This window comes from Chroicocephalus ridibundus, chromosome 22 (genome assembly GCF_963924245.1).
Source record: "Chroicocephalus ridibundus chromosome 22, bChrRid1.1, whole genome shotgun sequence".
Classification (NCBI taxonomy): Eukaryota; Metazoa; Chordata; class Aves; order Charadriiformes; family Laridae; genus Chroicocephalus; species Chroicocephalus ridibundus.
Genome location: NC_086305.1, coordinates 6,738,729 through 6,751,231, shown reverse-complemented (window position 1 = coordinate 6,751,231; position 12,503 = coordinate 6,738,729). Strand labels below are relative to the sequence as shown.

The 12,503-nt window shown below is 46.8% G+C and overlaps 1 protein-coding gene across 2 annotated transcripts in view; it reads left to right on the top strand.

The window, feature by feature from the left end:
- Positions 1–12,503, top strand: part of ELAVL1 (ELAV like RNA binding protein 1) — a 53,225-nt gene that overhangs the window by 19,068 nt on the left and 21,654 nt on the right. For both annotated transcript variants that reach the window (XM_063358383.1, XM_063358382.1), the window contains one exon: positions 12,048–12,151. In XM_063358383.1, coding sequence (XP_063214453.1) covers positions 12,048–12,151 — 104 coding nt within the window. The remainder of the gene's footprint in view (positions 1–12,047; positions 12,152–12,503) is intronic.

Here is a 12,503-nt window from a genome sequence, read left to right as displayed (position 1 = left end):
TGGGAATGCACTGAATAGAAAGGTTGCTTGGATTCCTGAAGTGGTTTTGGAGCATGGCTAGCAGAGGCAGCAGCTGGTGCAGCAGTTCCTGGGCTCAGCTTCTAAATGTTCTGGGAACTTCTGGGGTTGTCAACGGACTTCTAGGAACCCTTTGAGGGACTGGAGTGCTTGCTGCTGCCAGGAAAGGATAGCTGTAGGAGACCTTGACTTCTAGTGGAGAGCTCTGAGCTCTACCAGGTGTACTTGATCAGAGGGAGGTTGGGGCTTTAGTTCCAGTTGGCCCCTGGTTAGGGAAGGTCAAGCACCTTTTTAGCTATTGCTTAGAGCAGGCCTATACATGCCCCATCCCTGGAGGGGTTCAAGGCCAGGTTGGCCGGGGCTTGGAGCAACCTGGGCTGGTGGGAGGTGTCCCTGCCCAGGGCAGAGGGTGACACTGGGTGGGCTTTAAGGACTGTTCCAACCCAAACCATTCCCTGATTCTATAACAGTCTAGCCTAGAGCACAGCTCCCAGCGTGCTGCCAACAGGCGTAGCGGTGCGGATGGGGACCATGGACTGTGTTGCGATCAGCCTTTGTGCATTGAGGAATGGTGGTGACATGCTGCACAGTCTCCGGCAGTCATTATAGTGGCCATCCCTGTAACATCAGCAGCCTTGACCCAAAGAGAGCTCCCTTGACTAAAAAAGAAGGTGCAGCTCTGCAGGTGTCGGGCTGCAGGAAGTGCCTGGGGCCTCTCACCTGGGCTGGGTAGAGAGACATGTTCCTGTTGCTGCAGGAGGTGGGCGCTGCTGGGGACCTGTGTCACCAAGTGAAGGACCTGTGGTTGGATTGAAAACTGATCTCTGAGGTTGGTGATCAGCAGCACAAAGTCCAGCTGGACGCCAGTTACTAGTGAAGTACCCGAAGGATTTGGTATCGGGGCCAATTCTGTTGCAAATTTTTGTTAATGACTGGACGATGGGACAGATTGCGCCCTCAGCATGTTGGCAGCTGGTACCAAACTGGGAGGAGTGGCTGGTACACCACTGGTGGTGGTTGTGCTGCCGGTCAGAGGGACCTCGGCAGTGTTCTCTGAAAGCTTTAGGGCTGGGCTGGTAACAGAGGATAACTTCCTACTGTTTTAGGGTTGTGAGTATCCTTTTACTCTGTCAGGAGACATTGAGAGGGTTAAATACCTTCATGCGTAGTATCCCTCCTTCCGATAAATAGGCACATAAAGTCAAAAAAGCCAACGCGGTTGTACTAGCCGCTGCCTGAAGTACTCTGCTTTACAAAAGCTGACATCTTCACTTCGTTTGCCTTTCTTTTCCCTCATCAAGCCATAAAAATGAACCCTCTAGCAAAACCTTCAGTTGTACTCTGACTATTTCTCAAGATGTTTTTAGCGGGAGTTACTGTGCCGCATCTTCGTAGAGTACTTCATTCTCTGCCAGTGGAGAAGCAGTATGTGTCTACAGAGGAACAATTTAGTTCAGCTTGACTTACGGCCGTGTTGGCTCTGAACGCTTGCTGAGGCTTTGCATTGTAATGTTTGCAGCTAAAAGTGTGTCGTTATTTGAAAGCTGAAGTGTCTTTCTAAGGAGACAGGGAGTGGATTTTTCAGCCCTCAGCATCTTGAATAGTCAGGTTTCTGTTCCAACCACAGAGTAACGAAAATCTATCCTAAAGTTTAAAGAAACGAGATCTTACCGTGAGTGGGCAAGGCATTTTCCTTCCAAAGGCTTCCTCGAGAAATCAGCCTGTGGTATCCGTGCGCAATTTGGGGCCTGGTGTTTTCTGTGTTCACTTTACAAATCCTTTTCACTTCACAGCATCTAGGATGCCGGCAATTCATCTGGAAAAAGAGCCCTGGAGCAACTTAATCTCAATAGAAAAATGTTCTGGAAATAAGAGAAAGGGAAAAAAATGTGATGAGAACATATAGAAACGATACGTGGAAGGGCTTCATTAAATGAAATTAATTACTAAAAATAGCAAAACTTTTGTTTTCAGGATTTAAAGCTGTCACTCCTGCTGTATATGGTCAAATGTTTTAAATATTGTGGAGACGGTGAGGTCACTTGAAGGTGTCTCTGATCCGGGGTAAAGAACAAACTGATGTCAGGTTACCTTTGTAGCTTTTGACTTTTTTCTCAAGAAGCGTCTGTTGGAATTGCTTGTAGTCATCTTTGTTTCAAGGCAAATGCCATTTATTTTGCAAATGGAGGAGAGGCCACTTGATTTGTAAGTCGTCATTTTTCCTCCGTTATTTGAAGGTCAGGCTTTTCCAACCTGTTCAATGCGATTTTTGCCCTTAAACTTCCATAAATGATACAATTCATCGTTTGGCCACGGAACGAAGCGGCTTGTGTCCTGGCGGATAGAGCCAAATGAAGCAGCGGGGACACATTCTGTATTTGAAAATCCTTATCAGTAAAACTAGGTGTTTTCTTTGTTTCCTTTCTGTTGCAGTCAAAAGCCTTTTCAGTAAGACGTGCTGGGTTTAAGTCTTAAGCAGAAGCAGGAATTGGCTCAGAGAGCAGTCTGGGTCTTAGTCACAGAAACTGTAAAAAAAAAAAAAAAAAAAGCTGAATTGAGTTACGGTGGAGGACAGGACCGAGCTGTGGCGTTGACGCTGACCGTAGACAGGTATTGTGGAAGTGCTTAAATAAAAACCCCGAGCTTTTGGATCGGTTCTCTAAAGGACGTGCTTGAGGTGGAGCGTGGTGCAGCGATTCGTGGTGTGGTGTCCACGGCCTCGCAGCAGCGCGGTGCTTCCCCCTGCGTCTCGCTGGGTTCGGCAGGACACCAGGCTGCCCGGCCAGGCGGAGCTTTGTCCCCCGGCCTGATCCTGTGGCATTTCTGCGCGGCTCTCTTGGCGTTTGCGCGACTAATGGTGGTTTTGGACAGCATTTATGACTGAACTGGAGATGAAGCAGAACTGTAAAAAGTCCTTCAGAATGATTAATTGTGGCGTCAAGAAGTTATTCAGGAAAAAAACACACACCAAAACCCGACTTGCTTCCATTTTCCAAAATCTGTATAAAAAAACTATAATATTTTTTTGGGGGCAAAGTGAAAGTGACTTTTAAGATGAACGTGCTACTTCATTACCTGTACTAAACTACTGTACTTAGTTCTATCTCAAACAGCGGGTTTTCCAGTTTTCTGGGACTTGGGGTGCTCACCATGATGTCGGTGGGAGAGAATGGGGGTGTTTCCCAGAAGCGGAGCCGCTTCGCACTATCCCTGGTGAAGCCGGGGGTAAGGCCGTTGCTGAAGAACGGAGGACTGGCTGCTTGGGGACTGCATCAAGAGACAGGTTTTGGTTCCAGCAATGACTTTTAGCTTCAGATTCATTTGTTTTCAGAGTAGCTGAGACGCCTAATCTATATCTTAAGTGACGGGGGTGTTCCTTGTGTTTTCAAGAATATCCTGTGAGCTATGTGGTAGACTAGTAATAAATAGAATCACTTCTGTGTTGTGATAATAGTGTTTGATCGGCATAGACTTGTAATGGAAAATCATACCCTTCTACTGGTAGTTTTTGAAGATCAGTGATTAAATACTTGAGATGCTTTTTCACGTCCAAAAATATGTTTTGACCAAAATGCTTCAAGAAGCTGCTTTCTTGTCTTTTTTTTTTTTTCTTTTTTTTTGTAAGGACACCCTGTAGTATAAAAACAAAAACTGCTGAGGGGGTAACAAATAGCAACTGCTTGTCTCCAAAGTCGAGCCAAGCAGTGCGTGTAGAACAGGTCAGGTTCTGAAGTTCGCATTTAGAATATCAAAGTGGAAAAAGTGGTTAACAGTTACGATGTGGAGCAGAGATTTAACATTGGGCTGAAGGACGTAAGGAGGAGCTAGAAACCAGCATCATCTCCGGAGACCAGTGGACAAAAAAAAAAATGACAGAAGAAAACTAGTGGAAACCTACAGAAATGAGTTGTCACTCAATTAAAAATAGCCTATGAGAATGGATGCTTCCAAAAATGTGTGACAGAATAACTAGTCCACTGAAAATTGGCAGAGTCTGTGTTGCTAGCCATGTAGCAGTTTTAGCAATTCCAGGCTTTGGTTTAAGGACTATGCTAGAAATAAACTCAAAATTTAGACGTGGTTCCATTCATGGAAGAAAATATTGTGAGGGAGAAAAGAGTGTGATTCTTTACCTTCTCTAAGCCTTTCATTAATATTTAGTTCTGTTACATCCCCCCTTAGATGTATTAAGACAGCCTATATGCTGAACCTCGTGAAGTTCAACCAGGCCAAGTGCAAGGTGCTGCACCTGGGTCATGGCAATCCCAGGCAAAAATACAGGTTGGGTGGGGAATGGCTTGAGAGCAGCCCTGAGGAGAAGGACTTGGGGGTGCTGGTGGCCGAGAAGCTCAACATGAGCCAGCAATGTGCGCTGGCAGCCCAGAAAGCCAACCGCATCCTGCGCCGCATCAAAAGAAGCGTGGCCAGCAGGGCGAGGGAGGTGATTCTGCCCCTCTGCTCCGCGCTGGTGAGACCCCACCTGGCGTGCTGTGTCCAGCTCTGGAGCCCTCAGCACAACAAGGACATGGACCTGTTGGAATGGGTCCAGTGGAGGGCTATGAAGATGATAAAAGGGCTGGAGCCCCTCTGCTGGGGGGACAGGGTGAGGGAGCTGGGGGGGTTCAGCCTGGAGAAGAGAAGGCTCCGAGGAGACCTTCCAGTCCCTAAAGGGGGCCTACAGGAAGGATGGGGAGGCATTCTTCATCAGGGAGCATAATGATAAGATGAGGGGTAACAGTTTCAAACTGGAAGAGGGGAGATTTAGATTGGATATTAGGAAGAAATTATTTACTGTGTGGGTGGGGAGCCCCTGTCCCAGGTTGCCCAGGGAGGTTGTGGCTGCGCCATCCCTGGAGGGGTTCAAGGCCAGGCTGGATGAGGCTTTGAGCAACCTGGTCTAGCGGGAGATGTCCCTGCCCAGGGCAGGGAGCTTGGAACTAGATGATCTTTAAGGTTCCTTCCAACCCCAACCATTCTGTGATTCTGTGCATATTTCAAAAAGACCTTGTCAGGTAGAACTGGAAGAACCTCAGAGTAACATGGTGGTGTGTTCCTCCTTCTGTTGTTTGGGATCACAGGATGGTGCAGGGACACTAGTGCAGCCTCCTGCTGAGAGCAGTCAGCTGTGAGGTCAGACCAGGTTACTCAGGACTTTACCCCATCTTGCAAACCTCCATCTGCTCCAGTCCACTGAGGATCTTGGTGGACCTTTGCTGAGCTCGCTTCAGTTTATCAATGTCTTTCCTGTATTGGGGGACATTGACCTCTTCCCTCCTGTCTTCTGGTTGTATTTCTCTGTTGGTGTAGTGCAGGGTCCTGTTAACCTTCTCTGTCATAGTGTGCTCCTGGCCCACACTTGCCTTGCTCTATACCGTGAGTCCCAGGTCCTTTCTATAGAGCTGCTCTCCAGCCCGTAAGTGCCCAGTCTGTGGTGTTGCCAGGGTTTCTTCCTTCCCGTGATCAGGGCTTTGCATTTGTCCTTGCTGCGTTTCATAAGGCGCCTGTTGGCTCGTTCCTCCGGCGTGTTGAGGTCCCTCTGGGTGGCAGCCCTGTCCTCCAGGGTGTTGACAGGTTCCTCCCAACCTTTGTGAGAGCACGCTCCCATCACCTCCTCCAGGTCATGGATAAGAGGTTAAACAGCAGGTCCCAGGATAGATCCCTGCAGAACTCCACTTGTTGCAGGCATACACATAGAGTGTGGGGATTCTTTTTGTTTGTTTTTTTGTTCTCTTTTTGAAGATGGGTGGAGCATTTGCGTTCCTCCAGTTGCTGGGGACCTCTTCCAATTTCCATGACCAGTCAAAGATGATAGAGAAGAGTTTTGGGCAGGACATGAGCCTGGGGTCTCAGCACTCTTAGAAAGAGCTCATCTTGCCCCATGGATTTGTATGGGTCAGGTTCTCTCAATCAGTCTCTGACTTGATCTTCATCCACTGGTCCTTCTCCTTGAACTCTTTCCCAGAGAGAAAGAGACCTGTTAGACTTTGTCGGTGAAGACTGAGGCAAAGAAGGCGTCGTGTACCATCCTCGCCAAATCCCACGTGCTATTCAGCAGCTGCCCCGCATTTTCCTTTTTCAGGCAGCAAGAGAAGCTTTTCTCGTTCCCCTTGAGGTTGGTTGGTTGGATGGTTGCATTCCTTTCAAGCCTCAGCTGCAGTTGGGCTCTGGCTTCCCTGAGACTGCGTGGAGGTGTCTCTAAGTTCCTGCTGTCGTAGGCCGTTGGTTCTTCCCTTGACTGTGCACTTGCTGTCTGCGTTGGAGCTCTGCCATGAGCTCCCTGCTTCGCCAGGCCGCTCCGCTGCCACATCTGCTTGTTTTCCTGGCCGTTAGGAAACAAAAGATGCTGCACGCGTAGTGTTGACTTGTCTCAGGGGTTAGGATACAGCCCCCTGATGGCTTGCTCTGCCAGTCCTGCCTTCCCGAACTTCTGCATCGGCACAACCTTTTTTCGGAAGTTTGATGTAAGGGTGCTTGCGTTTTCCTGGGGGTTGGTGTGCTCGTGTATCCCCAGCTGCACTGTAGTGGACCTGTACTAAAGAAAGCCCGCACAAGGTGCATCTCAGCGCTTCTAAGCTGTCCTCATCCTCTGAAACTACAGAGCCGCTGCTTTGAATTCTGCTTTTTCAGCACATTGGTATCAGGCATTTGGACTTGGTGTTTCTTGATGCATTCATTCGTATTTAAGCTATCTGGTTATCACTCACAGCACATTTTGTAAAGCCAAACAAACAAAAAAAAACCAAACCCAACTCTCTTTCCAAGATGCCACATCCTCCCCTGAGTGACATTGGGGGAGTTCTGTTCCATCCTTCTGTGTTCTTTCCTTGAGCATTTTAAATTTAATCTCAAAACGCTTTTTCCCAGTTCAGAAAACAAACCATAAGTTCAGACGCCCTCGGACTGAGGTGTGCTGACAGAACAGGAGCCAGGTGTAAATTTAGGTTTTCCCGAGAAGGGTGGGATGGGCAGGATCTGCGTTAGCGGCTTTCAGGGGGGCAGTGAAGTGAGGCTGTGGCAAAGTGGACAGTAAGTGGTAGCTCTGGTCTCGTGTCGGGCTCCCCAGTGAAACTGGAGTTGTGGGGCGGTAGCGGGAGGGGAATGAGAAAGGAGCTGGTGACTGAAGGCGTGTGTCTCGGGGAGCTGGGAAAGGAAGCGGGGACATGGACAGAAAACCAAGTGATGCACAGAAAGAAATGAGTGCCCTCTCTCGTGAAAGGGCTTTTTGTCGTGGCAACAAAACTAGATTCTTTCTGCTGAAGGAGTATAGTAGTTTGCTTAAAACTAGGGTTTATGGTCACTTTGTTAATTATTCATCCAGATAAGGACCTCCTTGTTTGGTTTTTTTAATCTTTGTCTCTTGAGTAGATTTGCATTTACGGAAACCTTTTTGAAGGTTTTTTTTTTTTAAAGTTTTTTTTAATTACTGTCCCCTAAAACGCTTTGAAAACTGTTACAGTAATGCCTCCTTTTGCAGGGTAGGTTTCTAGCAGGTCCTTAACATCACAATAAAGCAAATAACTTGTGTCCTTGCCTGGGATAGCAACACTTGACAGAAATCCTAACGCTGTGTAAGTGCCGATTCCGTATGTATTTTCTGGCATGCCCTAGAAGGAAGGTGGTTTGTCCTGTTGAGGAGGAGGGAATACGGAGTAAAACTGTGCAGCAGAGAGAGTTCCTGAAGGGTGACCGTCAGTGGAAGGGTGTAACGTGCCTCTTGCAGTGACGAGTGTGTCGTGTGTTCAATATCCTCGGCTGTTTAGAGATGAAAACTAGTAACTGAACGGCAGGAGATGGCTGAGACTGAGGGTGTTAGGTATTTAGAGCAAGGTAATGTAATATATGTTGTCAATTTTGCGTGGCCTGGTGTTTTTTAGCACTGGAAGACTGGAAGTTCATATTACACTGATGTAAATTGAAGGTGGTGAGTATAGTCTAAGAGGGAAGGTCTGTATTCTAATTTTTGTAGAGAAAGATAAATAATTGATTTTTTTTTTATCTAGTGGCAGGTAAAAGTTAACAGGACTGTGATTTCGGGTCTTTAGTCTGAACTTCACTGTCAAATGCCTACAGCGAATATGAGAAAATCTGGTAACTGTTGTAATCCTGCCGCTTTTCAGACCCTTCTTTTTTTAATCTGTGTTTGTTTCTGTCAACGCCATTATGTCCCTGCTCTCTTTTCCCAGGGCATTCAAACTCCTTGATAAGGAGCAGTCATTGAGCAACCTCTATCAAATGAGAAGTGGAGAAGGTGCGGAATTTTGCTCAGACAAAACCAGTGAAGAAAGCCAAGGGGATATGGGCACTGCCTGGGTGTGCTTTAGGGAACAGACACTTGGAAGGATAAGTGTGTGTGAGCTCAAGGGCAGCATTTGCACGAGAACAAGTGGGTATGAAGTATGAAGACCCGCATTTAGGAAAGGAGAGCGTTGGATGGGGTTTGTAGATGTCGTGGTTTTGGCCGGATTGGCCGATCAGAGCGACAGATGCCCCCCTGCCACCCCCGTGCTCAGAGAGGAGAGGAAGAGATAAGGAGATTCACGAGTTTAGAAAAAGAATTAAACTACTTTAATGAAAATAATAATAAATAAGAAAATAGTAAATAATAATAGAATAATAAAAATTAAAGAAAAAAACCCATATACAATAGATACAAAACCGTATCCAGCTCCCAGGATGGCGATCGCGTCACCAGCAGACACAGGGAAAATCCCAGACTGGAGTCAGCGACGGATGGGAGCTGAATTCTGGAACTAGAGTCAGGAATGCTGGGATCGGGATCAAAGGCAGACGGACAGACAGGGTCCTCCTCAGACGTCGGCCATTGAAGAAGGAACGAGCCAGAGCCCCCTTGCCCCTCTGATCCCTCAGCTTTTACACCGAGCGTGGTGCAGATGGGATGGAATACCCTGATGGTCGGTTTGGGGTCCCCTGTCCCGTCTGCTCCTCCCTGCAGGTGGGACCCCTCTGCGCTTCTCCGCTTCCGACCCTCTAACGGGGCAAAGGGCGAAGTTCGCTGCCCTTGGTTGGTACAGCAATAAGTGTAAGCAAGAGCCTCTGTGCGCACCGTTCCTTGGTACAATCAGGTCTTACCCCTCTGAGAGTGAGCAGTTTCTGAACAAGATGCTGTTAATTTCAGACGTTAGTCAGTTAGAAGAGGCCCAGCTAAAAAGTAAAATTACAAACCAGAAAATTGGTTCTGTTTTACTTCAAACCAGGACAGTAGAACATGCTTTCAATCGGAGTGCCTGGGACAAAAATCCGACTGCTTTTAATGTGAGGCTCGCTTACATTTTAGGGAAAGGGAATATGTAGAGTTTGTGATTACAGGGACTGGACCCAGATCGTGTGGTCGCTTTTGGTCTTGTGTGTCCGTGAGTGCTGTTACTTACACCCAGGATAAAACCAAAACTAACTAGCTAATCTCCCTTGTCGCTCATTTCAAACGGTGCATAAATACGTAACCTGTCCGATGCTTTGCAAGAAAGCTGCTGGTGAGTGAGGGTGGCCGCCTGCTGCCTTCCCGGGAGCTCGTTGCAAGAAAATAGTTCAGAGGCCGAGCCCCTGATCTCCGTGACTCAGCGTGCTGAAGATAGGTTAATAAATGCATACGGTGGGGAATACTGCTGCTCTTCCCCTGCTGGGAGAATATAGTCCCCCCTCCCCAGCGCAGCGTCCGCCTGGGCAGTGACAGCCCCGACTGCCAGGGCTCAGTGGCGCAGATTTGGAGGGCTTAAGTCATGTTGAACTCTGTTTCCCTGGTCTATTTCCGTAAACTTTATTAGGACCTGGTTCTGTTCATTGGTTTGCTGGCATATTCACATTTATGTGGCTTTTGGAACAGATTGAAAGCATCTACAAAGCGGCCAGTGGTCTGAGCCTTCGGCGCAGGTGCTGGACCTGTGAGGGCTGTCAGGCTCTTCCCACCCTCTCGGGAGGGAAAAAGTCATTGCCTACTCTTAAACTTAAAAAAAGAAATAAGCCAGGGTCCAGGTGCTAAATGTTTTTCTAATTGTTAAATTACTTGCTTTCTTAATCAGGGGAAAAGAGTCTCAGTAGGTAAGGGATTGTAGACTAACCAGATTTGATCCGAATGTTTGACCATCTCTGACTAATAAAACAGGAAATGAATGTTCTAAAGAAATCAGCAAAACCTGTGCTGTAGGTACGTGTAAGATACGTCTGTAAAATCCTGATCAATGTTATCTGTAGATCCTTAAGGGATAAAGGTGCAGAAGCTGGTGTCTGAGATCTTGCTTTTATTGCGTTTATTTATTTCCTGTGCAGAGTTAAATCCTGCTCGGCTGTCAGAGTGATTTGCCGTTACAGTTGTGCAGAAGCGTCTGGCATCAGGAGAGTCGCATCTGTGCCAGTGGAGATGATTTAACACTCGCTCTGTAAGAGAACAGGATATTGTTCCTGCGGGAGGGTTGGACACAAAGGGGATCTGGCTTCTTTAGCAGACAGTAAAATTAAGCGGGACTGTTTATAGAAGGAGCGTATTAGGAAGCGGGCAATGCTGTTGTTTGGGTTTAGGTGGGTGACTGCTCTGCTCGGGTTCAGAGCAGCGCAGAGCCAGGCAGGGGACGTGCCAGGGCGCGGGGCAGGGGCTCTGCGGCCGGTCTCTCCCGTGTGCGGTCGTGGGAGCGCTGCCAGGGGCATCTGGAGCTTCCTCCCGTCCTCGGGGCTTTTAGACTCGTAGGTCTCAACTCCTTCAGTACCCAGGGGATTCTCTTCTCACAAGATGGAATTAATCTGCGGTGTCTGTTACAGCCCCTTTCTTCAGTTTCTTTGACATCTTGTGCTATGATAATCACCATTTCACTTTTTTTTGAGGGGGTGGGGGGGTAGGGGTGGTATATTTGGTGTTCTGAGACACCAGAACATGGTGTTTCCAGACATGGAAAGCATAAGAAAACTTCCTTGCCGGCTAAGGCTATTGCAGAGCCATGCCGGGCCATTAAAAAAGGGCACTATTTTGGAAGAGAATCCTCTACTGTAATGATTAGCTGTGTCTTCTGGTGTTCTCAAGCCTAACAACTGAGCTGAATAATAACTTAAAAATAATACGTTGTTAAAGTAAAATAGCACATTCTCCTGTGCGTGCTTACAGTTTGCTTTAGAAAATCCCATAGATCTGGGTGAGACAAGGAGAAGTTGTCTGAAAAAGGTGCGTCTTTTATTGAATGGGAGTTGCTTTATTGCACTGAGACAGTCTTGAAAATATTTTAGCTATTTTTAGGTCTACAGTGATAAGAGCCTCTAATTCTTGGGAAATTGCAGCCCAAAATGATCTTAGTGTATATATAGTGTTATAATTGACAGTAGCATTTGTGGGGGTTGGACATAGAAGCAGAACAAATAAATATCCAAATAAATATCCTTTGCCTTAAATATTTTAAAGATTTGTATTATTATTCTCAAATTCTTTCTGTGAGAGTTAAGAGTAAACTTGCAATTCATGTACTATCACTTTATGTGTGCGTTGAAGAGAATTTTTCACTCCTCAGTTTCGTCCTGCGTTTGGGAGACTCGCTGCTCATCAGCGCTATGAATGTATGAGGGATCGAAAACAACTTTTCCCCCCTTGTCTCCAGGAGGAATAGCCGCCCGGGAATGAGTAACCTGAAGATTCCTTACCCAGCGGTTCATCTGTTGACACTTTCTCCCTTGCTGCTCTTTATCTACAAGAGTTTGTACTTGTGAACTTTGTTAAATTTCTTGCCTTGGTCCCACACCCCTTAAGCTTACAAGACTGTTCCGAGTCGGTATTTTAGTCTTGAATTTCTTACTGTCGCTGGATCATCTGTGCTGTCTGATAGACGCTGCCCTTGGAGACCGAGGGATATCCAGAGTGGCAAATGAAAAAGCTTTGAGTTGCTTCATATGATGCTTCTTTGGCCTATTTAAATATTTGCTGTGTGGATTGCGTTTATGTCGAGTTCACTTTTTCTCATTTGCATTTCCTTTAACCTTGATGGTGATAACTTTCTTTTGTTAGGATTAATTTAAAAAAATGTTCTTCCACGTAGGACACAGCTTAGGCTACGGCTTTGTGAACTACGTTACTGCAAAAGATGCTGAAAGAGCAATAAACACACTGAATGGCCTCAGACTTCAGTCAAAAACTATCAAGGTAGGATGTCGAGATTATTTCCTCCTTCTGTGAAAATGGCATTCTAATAAACTGCGTTCTGGTGGTAAAGCCTGCGTGGCCTCTGACTGCGAGGAGGGTAGAATCTGAGAGTAGTGAAGCGAGCTCTTAAGTCTCTTGGGCTTGTAATAGCTTTGTTTCAAAGATCCCCTTTTTTTCGTTCCCACCATTTTTACAGCAGCAGGTGGGATCATTCCAAATTGTTGCCAGGCTTTTGAACTCGTGTGTGGCTGATATTGCTGATCTCTGTTTTAAATCGTGTTACTACACATGCACTCCTTTTCCAAAATAACAGCCAGTACTCTGCGTGCAGGAAGTCACACACGCCTAGGTG